The 22,773-nt window shown below is 36.5% G+C and overlaps 1 protein-coding gene across 1 annotated transcript in view; it reads left to right on the forward strand.

Annotated features, from left to right (window-relative positions):
• The first annotated feature begins 362 nt into the window (after nucleotides 1-362).
• Nucleotides 363-22,773, forward strand: part of LOC136037185 (apolipoprotein D-like) — a 50,420-nt gene continuing 28,009 nt past the window's right edge. The window contains exons 1-3 of the mRNA XM_065719742.1: nucleotides 363-522; nucleotides 10,828-10,958; nucleotides 22,507-22,601. Of these exons, the coding sequence (XP_065575814.1) occupies nucleotides 403-522; nucleotides 10,828-10,958; nucleotides 22,507-22,601 (346 nt within the window). The 5' untranslated portion in view covers nucleotides 363-402. The remainder of the gene's footprint in view (nucleotides 523-10,827; nucleotides 10,959-22,506; nucleotides 22,602-22,773) is intronic.

Raw genomic sequence — 22,773 nt, forward strand, 5'->3', positions numbered from 1 at the left:
GGTCTCAAGAAGAAATTTATTACTTTTCATTTTCACAATTTTTTTCTGATCATTTGCTTGTCGGAAGATGTTTGACGGCATAGCACCTAGGAAATTATTTGTATTAGGGCAAGTTTGGTAAGTCAAACAAAAAGGTGATTTAGAGACAAACAATTCACATTTTATTTCGGGGATAAACTTGAGAGATCTTCTTCCTGGTCCTTTGAGTACCTGACGATAGATGCCTTAATTAATTCAAGAAGGGGTGACAAAGTTCCTTCTTCTGGGGTCACTTAATTGTTAATTCCATTAAACTGACAGATAACTCATTAAAATCATCAAGACGCCTGTCTTTGTCCCTTTCGGCATTGCTTTACGTACCCGACAAGAACCCGCAGAGTTTGCTTTGGTTCTATTCTAAAAATGGTAGTTAAGCCACTGATTTGGGCTTTAAGCTTTTGTTTTAGTTCTGTATTTTGCCAAGTTTCATTTTGGGGAAAGTGTCCTGATGTCTCAACTAAGAGCGATTTTAACGCCACACAAGTGAGTTTTATCTTTCTTTTTATATTGACAACACTATTTTACACCCCTAATTGTTTAGACAGACAGAGTCGAGGCTCTTAGGTTTGGGATCTCGTGTGCCCTGAAATTGTAAAAATTAGAAAAAAATGTTTGTCTTTTAGTTATAAAACGATTGTGGAGAAGAATATGTATAGACAGTTCCCCCAATCTTCCAAATAAGATATCAGCCCTGCTCCTGTAGGGGGAGGATGTTAACCTTCTTTTTTTTAGGATCAAGTTTATGTCATTTAAAGGAGTCATGTTCAAGTGTATGTCATATAATTTTACACACAATTTAACCGATATAAAATTCAGTTGTGACAAAAATGAAGCATAGAGTGGTTCTTTGTCGTTAAAATACAGTGGTTTGGGAAAATTTAGAGTAATTCTTTTTTTCTGTTTTTTTTTTCGTTCAACTCTAATAAATACAAAGTAGAAGGGATGTTCCTTTAGGTCAGACCTTCTCTGAAGATAGAGATTGTCATAGCTTACTCATATTTTTATATAATTCCCTTATTTACAATCAACTCCTTCTCTCCAAAATTAGTTCGTGTTATGTAATCATCACAAGCAATTTTACACCTAACTATTTTGTGTTTGAAAAATTTAATAATTGTTAACTTTTAAGACGCAGCTCCTTCCATTGAGGTCACTATTTAAAATGTTGGCCATGATTCTTCCCTGGCATTGTTGAATATTACAAGATTTCAAAATCAAACAGTTCGTGGTAACGAACTGTAATAAGGAGCGACTCGGCTCAATAGTAAACGAAACTCTAAAAAACGGAATTCTGATACTAAAAGATACATCAAAAGAAATGGATTTTCATGCTGATTTTAAATATATAAGTTTCATCAAATTTAGTCTGTGTCATCAAAAGTTACGAGTCTGAAAAAATTTGCCTTATTTTGGAAACCAGGGGTAAACACCCCCTAAAAGTCATAGCATCTTAACGAAAATCACACCACCGCATTCAGCGTATCGGAGAACCCTTTTTTTTTTAATTTCAAGCTCCTATCTACAAAATATGGAATTTTGTGTTTTTTTTTGCTAGAAGACAGGTCACGGGTGCGTGTTTTTTTTTCCCAGGGGTCATCGTATCGACCAAGTGGTCCTAAAATGTCACAAGAGGGCTCATTCTAACGGAAATGAAAAGTTGTAGTGCCCGTTTTGAGTGACCGAAAAAATTGGAGGGCACCTAGGCGCCCTCCCACGCTCATTTTTCTCCCAAAGTCAACGGATCAAAATTTTGAGATAGCCATTTGGTTCAACATAGTTGAAGACCATAATAAATATGTCTTAGGGGATGACTTACTTCCCCACAGTCCCCGGGGAGGGGCTGCAAATTACAAACTTTGACCAGTGTTTACATGCAGTAATGGTTAGTGGGAAGTGTACAGACGTTTTCGGGGGGATTTTTTGGGTTTGGGGGGGTTTGAGGGGAGGGGGCTATGTGGGAGGATCTTTCCTTGGAGGAATATGTCATGGGGGAAGAGAAATTCAATGAAAAGGCCACAGGATTTTCTAGCATTGCTATAAAAAAAAAACAATGGAAAAATAAACATGAAAGAGTTTTTTTCAATTGAAAGTAAGGAGTAGCATTAAAACTTAAAACGAACAGAGATAAGTACGCATATGAGGGATTCTTCTCCTCCTAAGTACCTCGCTGTTTATGCTAAAGTATTTTTAGTAATTTCAACTATTTATTCTACCGCCTTTCTGATTCAGGAGTCATTCTTAAAGAATTGAGACAAAACTTAAGCTTTAGTGTAAAGAGCGAGGTATTAACGAGGGACAAACCCCCTCATACACATAATAAAAATATGAGAATATAGAAGTTTGTTACGTAAGTTAATTCTTAAATTACGTATGTTTTTTACTAATAAAAACGTTCGTTAAAAATTAAAAGTTCTCGTTGCCTTTTTAAGTAACATAAAAATTGGAGGGCAACTAGGCCTCCTTCCCCACCCCTTATTTCTCAAAATCGTCTGATCCAAACTAAGAGAAAGCCATTTAGCCAAAAAAATTAATATACAAATTTTATTTTCATAAATTTATGTGGGGAGAGCCAAAATCAAACATGCATTAGTTCAAAAACGTCCATAAATTAAATAAAAAAAACTTTTTTTTAAACTGAAAATAAGGAGCAACATTAAAACTCAAAACAAACAGAAATTACTCCGTGTATGAAAGGGGCTGTTCCCTTCTCAACGCCCCGCTCTTTACGCTAAATTTTTTAAAATTAGAATTGAGAGAAAAAGTCAAACTTTAGCGTAAAGAGCGGGGCGTAATTCTAGCTGAAAATTTATCCCGGACAGTTTCTTCAGAAAATCTTCAAATTTAGAATGGAATCGCCGACGAGAAAGTAAGACAAATAGAACAAATTTCGTATGTGAAAATTGTCAAATTCTTCCATGTAAAAATTTCCCCTGAAAAATTCACCCTAGAAACTTCCCTCCCAATGGAAAATTTTTCCCTTGGAAAATCAATCCCGAGAGCCCCCATGAAATTATCAGTATGCTTCCCAAAAACAAATACAGTATGTAAACAATGGACAAATTTCATAACTTGTACAGCCCTTCCCCGGGAGCTGTGGGTGGTCATATTATCCCCAAAGGCATAGTTACTGGACCTTTAAAGTATGTTGGACAGAATGGCTATCTCATAATTTTTGTTGGGCGACTTTGGGGGAAAAGCTTTGAGAGGGGGCTAGTTGCCCTCAAATTTTGGTTGCTTAAAAGAGCAATAGAACTTTTAATTTTCCTTTGGATAAGCTCTCTTCCAATTATCTAGGACTATTGGCTCGATGCGATCACCCATGGGAAGAACAAAGAAAAAAGAAAAAATAAACACGCATCCGGAATCTTTCTTCTGGCAAAAAAGTACTTTCTTATGGCGTTATTGCAAATGGGGGCATGAAACCCCTACAGGAGGGCTCACTGATATGCCAAATATGATGGTGCGATTTGCAATAAGATTTCTTGACATTTGGGGATGTTTCCCCGTTTTTGAAAATCAGTAAATTTTTTTTAGGCTCGTAGCTTCTGATGGGTAACATTAAACTTAATTAATCTCGTATGTCTTGAATCAGAATAAAAAAAATGGCTATTTTGATGTATACATTGCTATTAAGGATCTATATCATTGAAGCAACCAAATTGGGGAGGATCAGAAGTCTGACTTTTTTTCTAATCAAAAGCATATCAGTATCAGGTTTGTACGCAATCATTTGTTGCTGGAAATAGAGTGGGTATAATTTGGGGAAAGGGGTGGATAATTTGAAAAAAATGCCAAAAATAGTAAATATTACGGAAAATATATAAAATTATAGGGAAATTCCCACAAACTCTTGAGGTTTGGGGTGCGTAATAACTTGTTCAAGGTTCTGTCTCTCCACGCATATTTGCCTATCTAGACTTTCAGATATTAACAATAAAATAAATAATCTGTATTATATTTTAAGAGGTGCAAGATTGGGTGTAAAACAATTATGAAAACCATGTGTAACAATGTTAATTAGTCTCGTAAATAATAAATTTTGTTATTTCGCGGTTCAATTTAATACAAAAACAAAACAGGATTTTTCAACTGAAACTAAGGAGCAACATTAAAACTTAAATGAAAAAAAAAATTGCATATGAGGCGGGTTGCCTCTTCCTCAACCCTTGCTGTTTACGCTAAAACCTTAAAGCTTTTTAAAAATACTTCTTATTCAAAATGAAAGTTTTCGAAAAGTCTTTTCTAAAGAATCTGGACAAAAAGTCAAACTTTAGCGATAAGGAGGCTGAGGAAGGTACAGTCCTCCTCAAATACAGAGTAATATCTGTTCGTTTTGAGTTTCAGTGCCGCTCCTTACTTCCGTTGAAAGACTTGTGATTTTTATTTATTTTCTGGCTGAATCATGCCAGGAAATCCCCTTCCCTCCCCCTGCTATGTAAGATTTCTCCTGAAAAACGTCCCCAGAAACTTTCCTTCCCATGAAAAATTCTCCCCGTCGAAAATCCCCGTTTCCCACTGAAAGTTGTCCCAAAAAATTTCTGTATATTTTCCAACAACAAATACTATACTTGAACAATTCTTCAAGTATTGGGTAAATTGTGTAACTCAAAGCCCTTTCCCAAGGGACAATGAAGGGTCATACCATTACCAGAAGCATAGTTAATGAACCTTTCGACTAAGCTAAACTAAATTGCTATCTTAAAGTTTCGATCAGACGTCTGGGGGAAAATGGACCTGGGATGTGGGCTAGGTGCCCTCTAATCTTTTTGGGCGCTTCAAAAGGGGACCGGAACTTTTTATTTTCGTTCAAATGAGCTATATGCGGGTTTTTAAGACCATTGGTTCGATACAATCACACCTTAAAAAAGAACCCCCTACCGTAGGGTTAACTAATATGCTGAATTTAATGTCGTGATTTTTGTTAAGGTTACTTGATTTTGTGGGGCAGTTTTCTCCCTTTTTTAAAAATCTGGCAATTCTCCTCAGGTTCGTAGTTTTTGAATGGTAACATTAAACTTAATTAGCATTTTGTATTTAGAATAAACATAAAAAGCCAATTTTCTTATGTATCTATTGTTACTAAAATTCCATTTTTAAAGTTTCGGTTACTATTGGTTCGACTCGTTCCTTACTTACAGTTTGTCACCACGAACTGTTTGATTCTGTTATTCAAATTAATGGCAACATTTTTGCTGTATTGAAAATATGAATTTTCAAAATTGATATCATTGGCTCCATCGGCCAACATTAATTCGATATCACCGATTACAAAGTGAGGAGATTATAAAGTGGGGAGCGGATGCGAAAATTATCTCTGAGAGATGCAAAAATACGACTGATTTCGGTGTTTAATGACTAATTTCAAAATGCCTATAGAAGATCAATTTCTACTGCAATATATAGAAATTTATAAACCTTTACCATATATTGCATGCAACTATTCATTTCAAATGAGATGCTTAAAATTCTGATGGTATCTTGTTTCCATTTATAGTTTATTCCCTACGTAAAAGCTTTAAAACCTTAACTATGGGTCTCATTTTAAATTGGACACAGAAGCTATTAGGGTTGCTTCTTTTTCCACGGTGCTTAGAAAATATAAGGTGGGGCAAATGCAGCTGTTCAATAGCACCTGGAGATGAACAAATATTGTTTGATTCTGGGGTTTTAACATGTGAATAAATTGCACAAGTTATGTTATGGTATACTCGTAAAGTTTAAGTCCGACCAAGTTCAATATCCTAGTAAATATATCATCACTCATAATATATTTTTATAGAATTAGCTAAGGAGGGTGGCCAGCTTGCCGTCTCTGTCAGTGGTCAAAATTAGCACGTCAACCGTTGTTACAAAAAGAAAAAGATTACGAATGCCCTCCAATACCCTCCAGTGTCGAGCTATCAATAAGTTTTCGGATGCTATATAATAATGTACTAAAATTTTGATATTATATTTCTCTAAATGTTTATTCAATTTGCTTTAATTACCCATGTTTTCTTTTTTTTTCTCTCTTCTTCATTTTCAATTTTTTGTTGTTGTTTTGGTCTTTAACAAGTTCGCTTCTAGGATCTTTATTATTATTGGTGTTATGTGTTTTTTTTTAATAAATTGAAATTAAATTGCCACCAGTGCGATCTGTTTGAAAGCTCTCCAAACTTCCAGGAAATGATAATATGGTCAGAACTCATTACAGAGGCTCCTAAAACTTCTGAATTAGAAAAGATGTTTGTTAGCACATCACTGGAGTCAATTGAAAAAAGGAAAAGAAAACCCTCCAAAGCTCAAATTTAAGATATACAGAAATCCTTACTTGCCAACTACAAAATAATTTACTATGGAGGGACCCACGATGAATAAAACCATCTAAAACAAATATAGCACACAAAAATGAGAAAAATCGGGAAAACCTAGATATTTCAGCTGAAGGGGAGGCAGAGGACCAGGCACAAAGAACCTCCCTCTTTTTACTTGACCCCTATATTCTTTTATAAGTTTCAACTCTGATGCAGAATACTAGGGGCTTGGGGAAGGGGGCTCATAGCAATTAGTCTGTGTTTACTTTTGTGTGCTAAAACCGCAAGGCAATTTAGCAATGACCGCCATAAGAAAGAAAGAAAATGACTCTAGGCGTGTACCCCTTGGCGTTTACCCCCCCCCCCCACGGAAAATACCCCAGAGGAAAATATTCCCCTGTGGAAAATACCTCCCACCCCGTGGAAAAATACCCCCGGAAAATACCCTCTTGAAAAACACCCCCCGCAGAGAATACCCCCACTCCCCGGAAAATAAGATTTTCCTTACTTGAGAATATTATTTGAGTTTTCTGTTCGTTTTGGGTTCAATTCATGAAAAAAAAACAAGTTTTTTAACTGAAAGTAAGGAGAGACATTGAAACTTTAAACGAACAGAAATTGCTCGTATATTAAAGGAGCTTTTCTCTCCTCAACGCCCCACTCTTTACGCTAATCACTGGTCAAATTTTGTAACTTTTAGTCCCTCCCCCTTGGACAGTGAGGGAGTAAGTCGTCCCTAAAGGCATTGTTATTAGGTTTTTTGACTCTGTTGAACAAAATGGCTATCTCAAATTTTTATCCGTTGACTTTGGGAAAAAATGAGCGTGAAAGGGGGCCTAGGTGCCCTCCAATTTTTTCGGTCACTTAAAAAGGACACTAGAACTTTTAATTTCCGTTAGAATGAACCCCCTTGTGACATTCTAGCACCACTTGGTCGATACGATCATCCCTGGGAAAAAAAACAAATAAACACACACCCGTGATCGGTCTTCTGAAATATCGTAATTTTATAAACAAATTGTGATACTAATGCATACATCAAAACAATCGGATTTTTATGATTTTTTTAAATAAATAAGTTTAATTAAATTTAGTCTTACCCATGGAAAGTTTTGAGCCTAAGAAAATTTGCCTCATTTTGGAATATAGGGGGAAACACTTCCTAAAAGTCATAGAATCTTAACGAAAATCACATCATCGCATTCAGCGTATCAGAGAACCCTACTGTTGAAGTTTCAAGCTCTTATCTACAAAAATGTGGAATTTCGTATTTTTTGCCCCTCTTCTGTGTACTTTTTCATACTCACCCCGCACCACCATCCCAGACATATAATCAAAATTTTGAGATAACCATTATATCAAAAATAGTAGAAAGTTGAACAAATATATCTCCTGGGATGAACTGACGCGCAAAACTCCTGGGACAAAAGTCATCAATTATGCAAGTTGCCCATTGTTAGCACAAAGATTTTATAATGGAAAAGTGGTGGGGCCTTTTCGATCGTAGGTGTCTGATTTGCTCGGGACTTTTGGAGATAATTCTTTTGGGCCAAGAAAATTATATATTTTGTTAGCAGTAGATGGCTACAACACAAATGCTCCTTACTCCTAGTTAGTAACCTCTTAAAGTTAGTTAGTCTTACTCCTAGTTAGTTGTATTCCGAGTGGAATCAATGGGAGTTTATCCAGGGCAATTAGTTTGAAGAAAAATATCGTAATTGGCTACTTTCCAATGATCTCGGACTCTTAAAAAGGAAATTAGAACTTTCAATTTCCTATTTCAAAGACCCATTTCTACTCTGAAAATATTGCAGATATTCCCCACATAGTGTCTTTTACATACACACTAAAGTTTCAACTTTATGCACTTAGCTGTTCCTGAGTTGCAGATACGCCTTTTTGGGAACCTTGATATATATAGTGTCGTTTTATTTAGTTAGAAAACTTCCACAACAATCCCTGAAAATTGTAACTTAATGCCATTAGCCGTTCCTGTGATATTGAAGATCAACCATTTTGGCAAACTGTATATACATAGTGTCTTTTTATATTTTTCTTCACGCCCCTGAAAATTCCCTGAAAATGCTATTTTAATACAATTGGCTGTTCCTAAGATATTGCAGATATGTAATTTTGACAGCTTGTCTCCTCATAGTGTCTTTTGATTAAGCTCTTTATCCCCCCTGACATCCCACGGAAGTTTCAGCTTAATACCATTGGCCGTTCCTCTGATACTTTTATGTACCAGTTTGACGAGATATATGAGTCTTTGATAAAGCCCAACATTCCCTGAAAGTTTCGAATTATTACTTTAAACCGTTCCTAAATGTAAAGCAGGTAAGTACTTTTGACTCTTGATTTAATTTAACATTCCTCTAATTCTTTGCCATTCCTTAGATATTGCAGGTGCGCCATTATGACAGCCTGGATGCCTGTAGTGTCGTTTGATTTACTTTATTTTCACCCTCAGCATTACCTGAAAATTTGAAGTTATTACCCTTAGCCGTTCCTCAGACATTGCAGATGCTACATTTTGACAATGAGGATGCAATTGATGTCTTTTGATTCAGTTAGTTCAACATCTCCCTCGACATTCTCTAGGATATTAAGCTTAATACTCTAAGCCATTCTTGAGATATTGCAGATTTACTTTTCTGATAAACTGGATCTACATAGTATTGCATGATTTACTTTAACATCTACGCAAACCTGATATTTTGAGTCTTCATACCCTACCAAAATACCCCCCGAAAGTTTCATCCGATCCCTCTACTTGTTCTTGAAAGATTATAAAATACACAGTATTGATAGGCAGGGTGAATGTGCTGTCTTTTGATTTACGTCACGACTTTACTGTGAATATATCCAAAGTTCATCTTGCTGGTAGATCGAAAAATATTTGGCTTTTTATGCCCCAAAAATTCCTCCTTTTATTTCAAACCCGATCTCTACCTATTGAAAAGTCACAGATATGCTATTTGGATAACTTGGATACATACTTCCTTCCGATTTACCCCTGCATCTCCTGTCAAGTCAAAGTTTAAGGTCCACTTGTCCCCCGGCACCAAATAAATGTTCTAACTCACGCAAGCTCTTTCTCTGATAGTACCAATAAACTATTTTGGTAGCCTCGGTGAACAAGGCTTCTTTTGTTTACATCGGTACTTCCCCAGGATTATATTCTTGTCCACCAGTTGCTTGTATTGCCAAAAATTATGAACAGGTTGGAAACAAATTTTTATACTCTTCCTCTCCTGCTCTTCCCCCAAGCAAAAGTTTGGGATTTATGTGCCTGCCCCCCCCCCAAAAAAAAAACTCACTGAAAGTTGTAAATTGATTTTCCTAGCTATTCCCAAGATAATACATGTACGCTATTTTGATAACCAGGTAAAATGCAATGCCTTTCAATTTCAATTTAACCTCAATCCCCTTACAGAAACACACCTAATTTGGCGTCCCCTTCCTTCTCCTGCACTTCCAAGAAGTTTCAACTCCATCCCATCACCGCTGTGAGACGTTGCAGTGTATGCTGATAACCCGGATATGCATAGTCTCTTTACTTTTATTTCTACACTACTCATAGTCATAGTTCAATGTTCGCTTGCCTCTCTTCCTTAAAACCCCCTGGAAGTTTCAGCATGATACTCCAAGCATTTCCTGAGCTATTGCAGACGCGTCATTTTGATAACCTGACAATGGATAGTTCCTTTTCATTTACCTTATTAGTTACCCGTTTGTGGATTAACAATCTTATAGAAACTTGTAGTGCGAAATGTTTTTCGATCAGACACAAAAACTGTTTAACCCCTTTCCCCCAGCATAAAGTTAGAAAGTCTGTTACCCCACCTTCCTCCATCTTTTCCTTAACAGTACTTACAATTTTTAACTTCATACCCCAAGCCGTTCCAAAATATCGCAGTAATGCTGTATTGGCAACCTAGAAGAGCATAGTGACTCCTGATCTAATTTTGCCTTTTCCCCAAGCCCAAATCTCCCTGAAAGGGTAGTAGCCAGGCTCCTGTTTGCGGTAATTTCTGTTCGTTTTATTTTTGACTCGATTTTTCATTGCAATTCTACTTATTTTATGTTTTACTTATTCATCTATATCTGTTTTTTTTTAACAAGATTATTTATTTCAATTTTTTTTCAATTTGGGTTTCAATTTATCTATTGATAGTAATTTTTATTCGTTTTAAGTTGAAAATGCTATAGAACTTTTGTTACGGCTCTTCACTCTTCTCGGAAAACCTTCGTCTTCCGAAAACACTTTTTTAAAATAAATATTGAACTAAAACATAAAATATATAGCAAAATTTAAAAAGTTTCTTTCTATTAAGACTCCTGAAACACATAAGTAAACTTTTTAACCCTTAATACAATAAACTATTTTTTTTCAAAAACGACCTTAACATAAACATTCCCATAAACAATGAAGAAAATGCATATATTAAGCAAGTTATGCAGCATTACTGAATAATTGTACCATCTTTTTCAGTATTTAGGCGATTGGTTCGAGTATGCTCGATATTTCGCCTTTTTTCAACAAGGTCAAAAATGTACCAAAGCCCAGTACACAGGTATATCGGACGGACTCATTGGCGTGAAGAACACTGCAACTTATAGAATGTAAGCACGTTTTTTTTTCTTAAGTTCCCTTGTTATAAACAAACATTGAATAGTCACAAATTTATCTCTACCATTATATATATATATATATATATATATATATATATATATATATATATATATATATATATATATGTATATATATATATATATATATATATATATATATATATTTATATGTATATAATATTTATAATGTTTTGAAGGTATATATTCCATGTATTAAGCTCTATTTTTCCTCTTTTTTAGTAGAGAAAAGTAAATAGCGGGAAAACCAAGAATCCGTGTAGAAAGTAGCACATAAACAGACGGCCTAATTAGCAACCAGATTGGAAATATATTTACATAAATTGTGATGACTGGCTTGCATAAGAAACCAGCCAGCAAAGTGAAAGTAGTATGTCTAGATAAGTTAAACAAAACACCCTCAGTATGATTTAGTAACGAGTATCCCCTTCTCTTGATATCGAACAGTTCGTGGTAACGAAGCGTAAGTATGGAGCGACGTTGGCTAATATTAATCAAAACTCGAAAAAGGAGTTTTGGTAACAATATTTACATCAAAAGAACCACCTTTATACGATGACTTCAATTCTTTCGTAAAATTCATCAAAAACTACGAGCTAGAGAACTTTTGCCCGAATATGTTCAAGCTGCCATCTAGAAAAGGTAGAAGTTACTACTATTATTGTTTGTTTTTTTTTTAGAAGGAAAATAATAGGTACGTGTTTATTAATCTTATTTCCAGGAGTGGTTGTATCAAACCAATAATCCTAGAGAATTGGGAGCTGGCTCATTCACAAGAAAATTAAGAGTTCTAGAGCTGCTTTTAAGTAGCCAAAAAGATTGTACCAAAGTAAAGCGGCGTTTTCTGCCATTTTACGACACAGAACTGCAATTTTTCCCCAAAGAGGGACAAATTGTAATCGATCGAAAATTCGAAGATAGCCAATTGATTTCTAATTATCTAAAAGCTGCATATTAAATTTCCCGGTTTAAAAGGCAGTAATACGGTACAGTAGCGCATTCTTTTTAAAACGTCACCATTTCATGCAAAATCTACGGTTAATAGACACATTTGTTTTAAAGCTTGATTTAACGTTGACAAAATTATATACAGTGAACTGCTCAACTGTCATTATTGAGGAGGGCCAACGGGTCAGTGCGTTGGCATTTCTACGTCCATATTTTCTATCGGTTTGGTACTTATCTGTTAGCCAGTACATACTCGAGAATTTTGATACATTAAATCAGACAATAACTGGTCTATAACTGTTTGCATACAGAAACAATTAGCTTCGGCTCAGTGAAAACGTATTTAGTTTGTGTTTCGGTTAGATTATATTTTACACGCAGCCTTGCTATAAATACCCCCCCCCCTAATGTGCAAAAATACAGCCGAAATTTTATATATCCTATTTGTCTTCCACGCGTCTCAGTTGTTTAAATCTGAACATGTAGATCTGAATTCTCGAGTGTTTACTGGCTAGCATCTAAATACCCGGAATTCATTAAATGAGTATAAAAGAGGGTCAGTGGAGGGTGGCTGGTGGGATGAGAGGAGGTACTAATTAATCTTTAATGTCTCTTTATTTTTATTAAACCTGGATATAAGCGCTCAGGGGGGTGACAAATTTATTGTTATTGCAGAAAAAGGCTTTCTTTGTGACATAAAAGATTATTTTCATATTGTTTACCAGTACTTAACATAGAGAGGGGGGGGCATCTTGAGTGTCATCAGAGAATTTCTAGGACAGAGGAGATAAGTTTTACTAGGAACTATTTTATTGAACTTTATTTGGAAATATTGGGTTTTATATCTATTTTTTAGACATTATACAGATTGTTGTAACGAATTGAAAGTTAAGGGTAACTCGTGCTTATTGCAACCAGAAATTTAAAAAGAAAATTGATAGGAATTAATACATTAAAAGAATAGAATTTTATATTGATTCCCAAATCTAAGAACCCGAGAAAATTTGTTACAAAGCAGAAAAAAAACAAAAAATTGAGTGATTATGATGAAAATTACACCATCGATTTGAGCATATCAGGGAACTCTATTGTAGAGGTTTCAAGCCCATATCTACGAAAAAAAACACGAAATTTTGCATTTTTCTCGAGAGAGAGAGAGAGAGAGAGAGAGAGAGAGAGAGAGAGAGAGAGAGAGAGAGAGAGAGAGAGAGAGAGAGAGAGAGAGAACTCCAACTTACTTTTTAATATCGAATCAACATGCGCTGAAAGTTTCAACTTAATGTCCTCAGCCTTTCATTATATTTTGCGCATATTCCCTTTTGACAACCAGCAAGCACATAGTATGTGTTGATTTTGCATGTCATCCCTCTCAACATTTCTTTGAATTTTCACCTTAATATCATAAGCCATTTGAGAGATCCAAGATACAACATGCTCTCCTTTTCCTATAAAAAACCTCTTATACAAATGGGCAAGTGCTTAGCTTATAATACTCCTTCTGGGGGCTGTGACGAGTTTTTTCGAACCCCAAATTACATGTATTTGGTCTTCAGACTGTTTTGAAGAAATAGCTATCTCAAAATTTGAATCGGATGCATTTTGGAAAAATGAGCTTAGGAGGGGGGTTGGTTGTCCTCCGGTCACTTTAACTCTTAAAAAAGGTGCAAGAATTTTCAATTTCTAATTTAACGATCACCCTCTGAAGTCTATACCATCCCCCTTTCCATAGGAGAAGTGCCTCTGAGCACTCTTATATTTCATCTATCAACCTTAAATCTTGGTCACCGTCCCAAGATTTCAACGAAATTACTCAGTAGGCTAGGCCCAGACAGTATTAAAAGGTAAGTCATCGTTTCACCTGCAAGTCATGTGAACATTGCCGGTCATAAATTTTGAAACAGTTTTTGGTCTGCAAGTGTCTTCAAATGGCTCACAGAGCTGATGAACAATCTGAATGACCCATACTGCATTTCTATCTGCCTTGGTTCTGCCTTAGGATAATAGACTATTTTGAAGAAGTGAAAAGAGTTATTTTTATATAAGTCTAAAAAAGTCATACCAGCCTCGCCTCTGAGTCACAGAGACTATCTGTCTTGGCTTTACTCTAGCTTGGCCTTTTGAAGTTCATGCGACCACCCTATCCATACAAAGTACCCCTGGGAAAACATAAGTGAATTCCAAGCAGAATGAATCGACAGCATGATGGGGGAAAATACACTTTAATAGAGTAAGAATAGTATCAAGATGCAACAAAATGTATTTATTGCTTTTTACTTCTAATATTATTGTTTACAAACCAAACTGCAAGCATATCATTTCTTATCGATTTCTAATGTTTAGCAACTTTCCATAGGCTCTATTAGCACACTAAAGGATGACCATGTTAATGTCTTGCGCAACGTTCTTGATGTAATTTTTTCTTTTAAGCACTATATTGATATGGTTACAATGAAAGTATTCAGAACCCTTGGGATTCTAAAATACCCAAAGATTTCTTTTCCTTGGCCAGCTCTGAGGATCCTTTTTCATTGTTAGATTCAGTCGCATGTTTATGTTGCCCAGCTAACAGTATAAATGTATTAACAGTAGCAAAAAGTCTTATAATACTCTCCATTAAAGATTTTTGGCATAGATCAGTCTAGACCTCTCTCCATGGCTCTGCTTTCGCGCAAGCGCAATGAGAATTTTTAGCAACTGAATGACAGTAGCAACTAGCAGCTGAGACATCTGCTGTGACGCAGACGAATTTTCCGTTTCCGTGCGCTTTGATCTGTCCCATTTGTGAAGAAACTTTTTGCCACTGTTATATATATGTATCGTGGCCCAGGTATATGAATGTCAAATTTTCCTTCTTTTCTTAAACGGCTCTCAAACGCTTATAATAAAGCCAAAAATATAATTCAGGATACACTGCATATTCATTAGCTAAACCGTCACTTGACGTGTAAAAACTTTACATTCTTTCGTTTGTGTCCTTCACTTTTTATGGCACTTGGTATTAACCAAGTGACATATAGTAGTCGCCAATTCTGTCGGTCTGTCTGTCTGTCGGTCTGTCGGTCCCGGTTTTGCTACTTTAGGCACTTCCAGGTAAGCTAGGACGATGAAATTTGGCAAGCGTATCAGGGACCAGACCAAATTAAATTAGAAATAGTCTTTTTCCCGATTTGACCATCTGGGGGGGAGTGGGGGCCCGGTTAATTCGCAAAAAATAGAAAAAATGAAGTATTTTTAACTTATGAGCGGGTGATTGGATCTTAATGAAATTTGATGTTTGGAATGATATTGTGTCTCAGCGCTCTTATTTTAAATCCCGACCGGATCTGATGACATTGGGGGGAGTTGGAGGGGGAAAACCTAAAGTCCCGGTTTTGCTACTTTAGGCACTTCCAGGTAAGCTAGGACGATGAAATTTGGCAAGCGTATCAGGGACCGGACCCGATTAAATTAGCAATAGTCGTTTTCCCGATTTGACCATCTGGGGGGGGACTAGGGGCCGGTTAATTCGGAAAAAATAGAAAAAAGGAAGTATTTTTAACTTATGAGCGGGTGATTGGATCTTAATAAAATTTGATGTTTGGAATGATATTGTGTCTCAGAGCTCTTATTTTAAATCCCGACTGGGTCTGATGACATTGGGGGGAGTTGGAGGGGGAAACCTAAAATCTTGGAAAACACTTAGAGTAGAGGGATCGGGATGAAACTTGATGAGAAAAATAAGCGCAAGTCCCAGATACATGATTGACATAATCGGAACTGATTTGCTCTCTTTGGGGTACTTGGGGGGGGGGGAGTAATTCTTAAAAATTAGAAGAATTAGGTATTTTCAACTTACGAACGGGTGATCGGATCTCAATGAAATTTGATGTTTAGGAGGATATCGTGCCTTAGAGCTCTTATTTTAAATCCCGACCGGATCTGGTGATGGGGGCGGGGAGTTGGGAGGGGGAAACCTAAAACTTGGAAAACACTTAGAGTGGAGGGATCGGGATGAAACATGGTGGGAAAAATATACACAAGTCCTAGATAGATGATTGACATAAACGGAATGGATCCGCTCTCTTTTGGGTATTTGGGGGGGGGGGGGGGTATTTCTGAAAAAAAGAGGTATTTTTAACTTACGAACGGGTGATCGGATCTCAATGAAATTTGAAATTTAGAAGGATATCGTGGCTCAAAGCTCTTATTTTAAACCCGACCGGATCTGGTGACATTGGGAGGGGGGAGTTGGGAGGGAGAAACCTAAAAATTGGAAAACACTTAGAGTGGAGGGATCGGGATGAAACTTGGTGGAAAAAAAACACGAGTCCTAGATACATGATTGACATAACCAGAACGGATCCGCTCTCTTTGGGGTAGTTGGGGGGGGGGGCGGGGTTAATTCTGAAAAATTAGAAAAAAATGAGGTATTTTTAACTTACGAACGGGTGATTGGATCTCCATGAAATTTGATTTTTAGAAGGATAGCGTGTCTCAAAGCTCTTATTTTAAATCCTGACCGGATCTGGTGACATTGAGGGAAGTTTGGGGTGGGGAGACCTAAATGATGGGAAACGCTTAGATTGGAGGGATTGTGATGAAACTTGGTTGGAAAAATAAGCAGAAGTCTTGCATACGTGATTTACATAATTGGAACGGATCCGCTCAATTGCGGGGGGGGGGGGGGGTAATTCAGAAAAATAAGAAAATTGACGTATTTTTAACTTACGAAGGAGTTATCGGATCTTCATTAAACTTCATATTTAGAAGGACCTCGTAACTCCGATATCTTATTTTAAATCTCAACCGGATCAAGCGTAATTGGGGGGGGGGGGCAGTTGGGGGGACCGGAAATCTTAGAAAATACTTAAAGCGGTGAGATCAGGATGAAACTGGATGGGAAGAATAGAAACCTGTCTAAGATACGTGACTGACATAACTGGACCGGATCTGCTCTCTTTGGTGGAATTGGGGGGGGGGGTAATTTTGAAAATTGAGGTATTTGTGACTTACGAAAGGGTGACCAGATCTTAATGAAATTTGATATTTAGAAGGATCTTGTGCTTTAAAGTTCTAATTTAAAATTCCGACCAGATCCTGTGACATTCGGGGGAGTTGGAGAGGGGAACCGGAATTCTTGGAAAACATGAAAATTGGAGTATTTATATCTTACGAATAGATGATCGGATCGTAATGAAATTTGATTTTTAGAAGGAATTCATGTCTCAGAGCTCTTATTTCAAATCCCGACCAGATCTTTTGACATTGTGGGGATTTGGAAGGGGAAATCTTGGAAAAACACTTGGAGTGTAGGAATCGGGATGAAGCTTGGTGGATAGAATAAACAAATGTCCTTGATACGTGATTGACAGAATCGTACTGGATTCGCTCTCTTTGGGGGAGTTGGGGGGAGGGGTTCAGTGATTTGGCGAGTTTGGTAATTCTGGACGTGCTAGGGCGATGAAAATTGGTAGGCGTGTCAGGGAGCTGCACAATTTGACTTGATAAAGTCGTTTTCCCAGATTCGACCATCTGGGGGGCAAAAGGGAGAGGAAAAATTAGAAAAAATTAGGTATTTATAACTTACGAGTGGGTGATCGGATCTTAATGAATTTTGATATTTAGAAGGACTAAGTGACTCAGAGCTCTTATTTTAAATCTTGACCGGCATTAAGCCTCTTATTTTCCTTTTTAAATCAATCTATTGATTCATAGAATTTTGTTAGAGCTCATACCATATGATCTCTTGGCTCTTAGCTCTTCTCGCCTCGTCACAAGTGCCATATGAGCTCTTAGCTCTTGTTTTTAACTCGGTGATCTTCCTGGACTTGTTAGATTTACTTTATTCTGTGTACCTGATCAGTCTACTCTCTCTGTTTCTCTCTCCTTCGCTGTCTTTTTTATTTATCATTATATTATAATCATTGTTGACGACTTAGTGTTTGATTAGTTCGTACAATTAGGGGGGATACATTTTATTATTTATTTTTTTTTTTTGGTTTAAACCAGGGTACTTCGTATCGAAGGAGTTGTCGTAGAAACTTTGAAAAGGGCTCATTTGATTGGAAATTGAAGGGGCTAGTGCCCTTTTTAATAGTCAAAAGTGATCGGAGTTGAACTAACCTCCTCCAACGCCCACCACTTTACCAAATCAAATCAATTTTTATTTTCTTCAACGTGGATGAAAGATCAAGAAGTTATTTCTTGAGGATGAACACACTTCCCACAGCACTGAGGGCAAGGGTTCTAAGTTATGCCCTGGGGGCATAAAAGGTATATATAGAAAGGGTGATAGCATAATCTTCGCAAGGGGGTTATTGGATCAGTAATCAGAAGCTATAGTGCCCTCTTTAAAATTCAAAATGATCGGAGGGTGGATGACCCTCCCCCAAGCCTCGCACTTTCCCAAAAAGTATCTGATAAAAATTTTAGATGGTATTTCGTTGTCTTAGAAACTTCGAAGGAGCTCATTCGACTTGAAATTGAAAGGCCTAGTGTTTTTTTCAATAGTCAAATGTGATTTGAGGGCATTTAATCCCCCTCCCACGCTCACCATTTCTCCATACATATCCAATAAAAAAATTTTAATGGCCATTTTGTTCAACGTAATAGGAAGGTCAGAAAAATATGTCTTTGAGGATGACAACCTCCTAGAGCCCTCAGTTCAAGGTTCATAACTTATGCCCTGGGGGCATATGAAATATATATAGAAAGGGTGATCATCTAAAATTCAGAGGAGGGTTCATTGGATTGCTAATCAGAAGTTTTATTGAGATTCAGATTGGCCGGAGGATGGATACCAGCCCTCCCCCCAACAAACCTCGTATTTTCCCAAGACACATCTGATAAAAATTTTGAGACCACCATTTGCTGTCTAAGAAACTTCGAAAAGTGCTCATTCGAACGGACATTGAAAGTGCTTGCTCCCTTTTTAATAGTCAAAAGTGATTGGAGGGCAACTAATCCCCTTCCTATGCTCAAGATTTCCCTGAACATATCCAATCAAAATTCTTAGATGGCCATTTTGTACAACGTAGTCAAAGGTCTGGAAACTATGTCTTTGAGAATGACAACTCCCTCACAGCCCTCAGGGTAAGGGTTATAAGTTATGCCCTGGGGGCATATAAGGTAATTACATAAAGGTTGATCTTAGAAACTCCAGAGTGGACTCATTTTGTCGTAAACGACATGTTCTAGTGCCCTTTTTAAGATACAGAGTGATCGGGGGGATACCCCCTCCCTACACATCGTATTTTCCTGAAATACATGTGATGAAAATTTTGAGATGCTCATATGCTGTCTTATAACATTCTAAAAAGCTTATTCAATTGGAATAATAGTCAAAAGTGATTGGAGGGCAACTAATCGCCCTCCCGCGCCAACCATTTCTCCAAGCATATCCAGACAAAATTTTTAGATAGCCATTTTATTCAACGTAGTTGAAAGGTTCAAAATTATATATATATTTATATATATATATATATATATATATATATATATATATATATATATATATATATATATATATATATATATATATATATATATATATATATATATATATATATATATATATATATATATATATATATATATATATATGAGAATGAAACCCGCCCCTCCCCACAGGCTTTAGAGCAAGGGCTGTAAGTTATGCTCCCGGGATATATAAGATATATATAGAAAGGATAATCGTAAACATTTTGGAGAGGGATCATTGGATTAGTAGTCAGAATTGCTAGTACTGTTTTTAAGATTCAGAGTGATCAGAGGGTGGATATCCCCCCCCCCACGTTGTATTTTCCCGGAACGCATCTGATAAAAATTTTGAGATGATCACTTGTAGTGATAGAAATTTTGTAAACAGCTCATTCGATTGGAAATTGAAAGGTTCAGTACGCTTTTTAACAGTCGAAAGTGATTAGAGGGTAACAATACCCCCTCCCGCTCCCACCGTTTCCTCAAACACATCTGATTAAAATTTTGAAATAGCTATTTTGTTCAACGTAATTAAAAGGTCCAGAAATTATGCCTTTGGGGATTACAACTTCCCCCCCCCCACAGCCTTAAGGGCAAGGGTTTTAAGCTATGCCCTAAGGACATATAAGATACACATAGAAAGGGTGGTCGTGTAAGCTTTGGAGGTGGCTCATTGGATTAGTAATCAGAAGTTCTTGTGCTCTGTTTAAGATTCAGAGTTACCGAAGGGTGACTCTGAAGTCACCCTGTTTAGAGGGGAAAACACCCTCTAAAAGTCATATAATCTTAACAAAAATCACACCATCTGATTCAGCGTATCAGAAAACCTTATTGTAGAAGTTTCAAGCTCCTATCTACAAAAATGTGGAATTTTGCATTTTCGCCAGAAGACAGATCACGGATGCGTTTTTTTTTTTTTTTTTTTTTTTTTTTTTTTTTTTTTTTTTTTTTTTTTTTCCAGGGGTGATCGTATCAACTGAGTGGTCCTAGAATGTCGCAAAAGGGCTCATTCTGACGGAAATTAAAAGTTCTAGTGCGCTTTTTAAGTGACCAAAAAATTGGAGGGCACCTAGGCCCCCTCCCACGCTCATTTTTTCCCAAAAGTCGCCGAATTAAAATTACAAGATAGCCATTTTATTCACCATAGTTGAAAAACCTAATAACTGTATCTTTAGGGACGACTTACTCCCCTACAGTCCCCGTGGGAGAGGCTGCAACTTACAAACTTTGACCTGTGTTTACATATAGTAATGATTACTGGGAAGTTTACAGACGTTTTCAGGGGGATTTTTTTGGTTTAGGGGGGGGGTTACGTGGGAGGATATTTCCACGGAGAAACTTCTCATGGGGGAAGAGAATTTCAATGAAGGGGGCGCAGGATTTTCTAGCATTATTTGAAAAAACAAGGAAAAAATATGAAAAGTTTTTTCTACCGAAATTAAGGAGCAGCATTAAAACTTAAAACGAACAAAAATTAAATTTTTTCACAGTTTCTGTTAATACTACCAAGAGTTACTCTTTGCTGAGAATTAAATAATAATAAAAAGTTTTTTTTTAACTGAAAGTAAGGAGTGATATTGAAACTTAAAACGAACAGAAGCTACTCCATATATGAAAGGGGATGTTCCCTCCTCAACGCCCCACTCGTTACATATGCGTAACTTACGAATTAACTTACGTAACGAACTTTTATATTCGTATCTTTTTTCAAGTATATGAGGGGATTCCCTCGTCGTCAATACCTTGCTCTCTACACTAAAGCTAAAATTTTGTCGCAATTCCTTAAGAATGACCCCTGAAACACAAAGGCCGTCGAATAAATAGTTGAAAATAATAAAATCACTTCAGCGTAAAGGGTGAGGCATTAGGAGGAGGTGAATACTTCATATGCGTTATAATTTCTGTTCGTTTTAAGTTTTAATGCTGTTCCTTACTTTCAGTTGAAAAAACTTTTTAATATTTATTTTTTCATTGTTCTTAAAAAAATGCTTAAAAAATCCTGCGTCCCCTTTATGGAAATTTTCTTTTCCCATGACAAATTCCTCCATGGAAACTTCTCCCCACATAACCGCCTTCCCTCAACCCTCCCCCAGCCAAAAAATCCCCCTGAAAGCATCTTTACGCTTCCCAATAACCATTACTATATGTAAACACTGGTCAATGTTTGTAACTTGAAGCCCCTCCCACGGGGACTGTGGGGGAGTTAGTCATCCCCAAAGACATAGTTATTAGGTTTTTCGACTATACTGAATAAAATAGCTATCTCAGAATTTTGATCCGGTGACTTTGTGAAAAAATTAGTGTGGGAGGGGGCCTAGGTGCCCTCCAATTTTTTGGTCACTTAAAAAAGGCACTAGAACTTCCAGGTTTCTGTTAGAATGAGCCCTCTCATGACATTCTAGGACCACTGAGTCGATACGATCACCTCTGGGAAAAAAAGCAAATAAACACGCACCCGTGATATGTCTTGTGGCAAAATAACGCAAAATTCCACATTTTTGTAGATAGGAGCTTGAAACTTTTACTGTAGGGTTCTACTGATGCGCTGAATCTGATGGTATGATTAAGATTCATTAAGCTTCTATGACTTTTAAGGGGTGTTTCCCCATATTTTCTAAAATAAGGCAAATTTTCTCTGGCTCGTAACTTTTGATGGGTAATTCTAAACTTAATGAAAGTTATATATTTAAAATCAGCATTAAAATACAATTCTTGTGATGTAACTTTTGTTATAAAAATTTAGCTTTTAGAGTATTGGTTACTAATGATCCGGGTGGCTCCTTACTACAGTTCGTTACCACGAACTGTTTGATTTCTTTAAATGGCTTTATTTAATGGTACAATTCAACTAAGATTTTATTTGTAACTTTAAAAGAAGATAATCAGACAAATTCCAGTTTTACCCATTCCAGTTAGTACAACTACTAATGAAGCTGTAAATACAGGACATATCCTCTGATAAATATTTGATCCTACCAAAGCCAAAGAGGCTCCTGAACATTTTGACTAAGATGCTCCTTGTTTTTATATGTTGTTGTACCTTTTTTTTTCTTTTTTTTGTATAAATTAAGTAGTAATTATGCTTCAGTTTTAAATTAATAAAATTTTCTTCTAGTTCAAATAAAGCAACGTTCATTGAAGGGGTAGCAACTATCAAGGATTCAACTCAGCCTGCAAAATTGACTGTTTCCTTTCTAATCGGTGGAGTAAGTAAGTAAAAACGATAATTTACTAGCGAATTGTAAATTTGACTGCAAGGTAATTTCTACTTTTCCTCCAGAACCCCATTTTGCATTAAAGGCTTCAAGTCCAAAATGATTAAGAAAAATTTCTTAGTATCATAGGTCCAAAAGAAAATATGGTTTGACCCCATCATTGGAGT

Source organism: Artemia franciscana, chromosome 16 (assembly GCF_032884065.1).
Source record: "Artemia franciscana chromosome 16, ASM3288406v1, whole genome shotgun sequence".
Lineage (NCBI taxonomy): Eukaryota > Metazoa > Arthropoda > Branchiopoda > Anostraca > Artemiidae > Artemia > Artemia franciscana.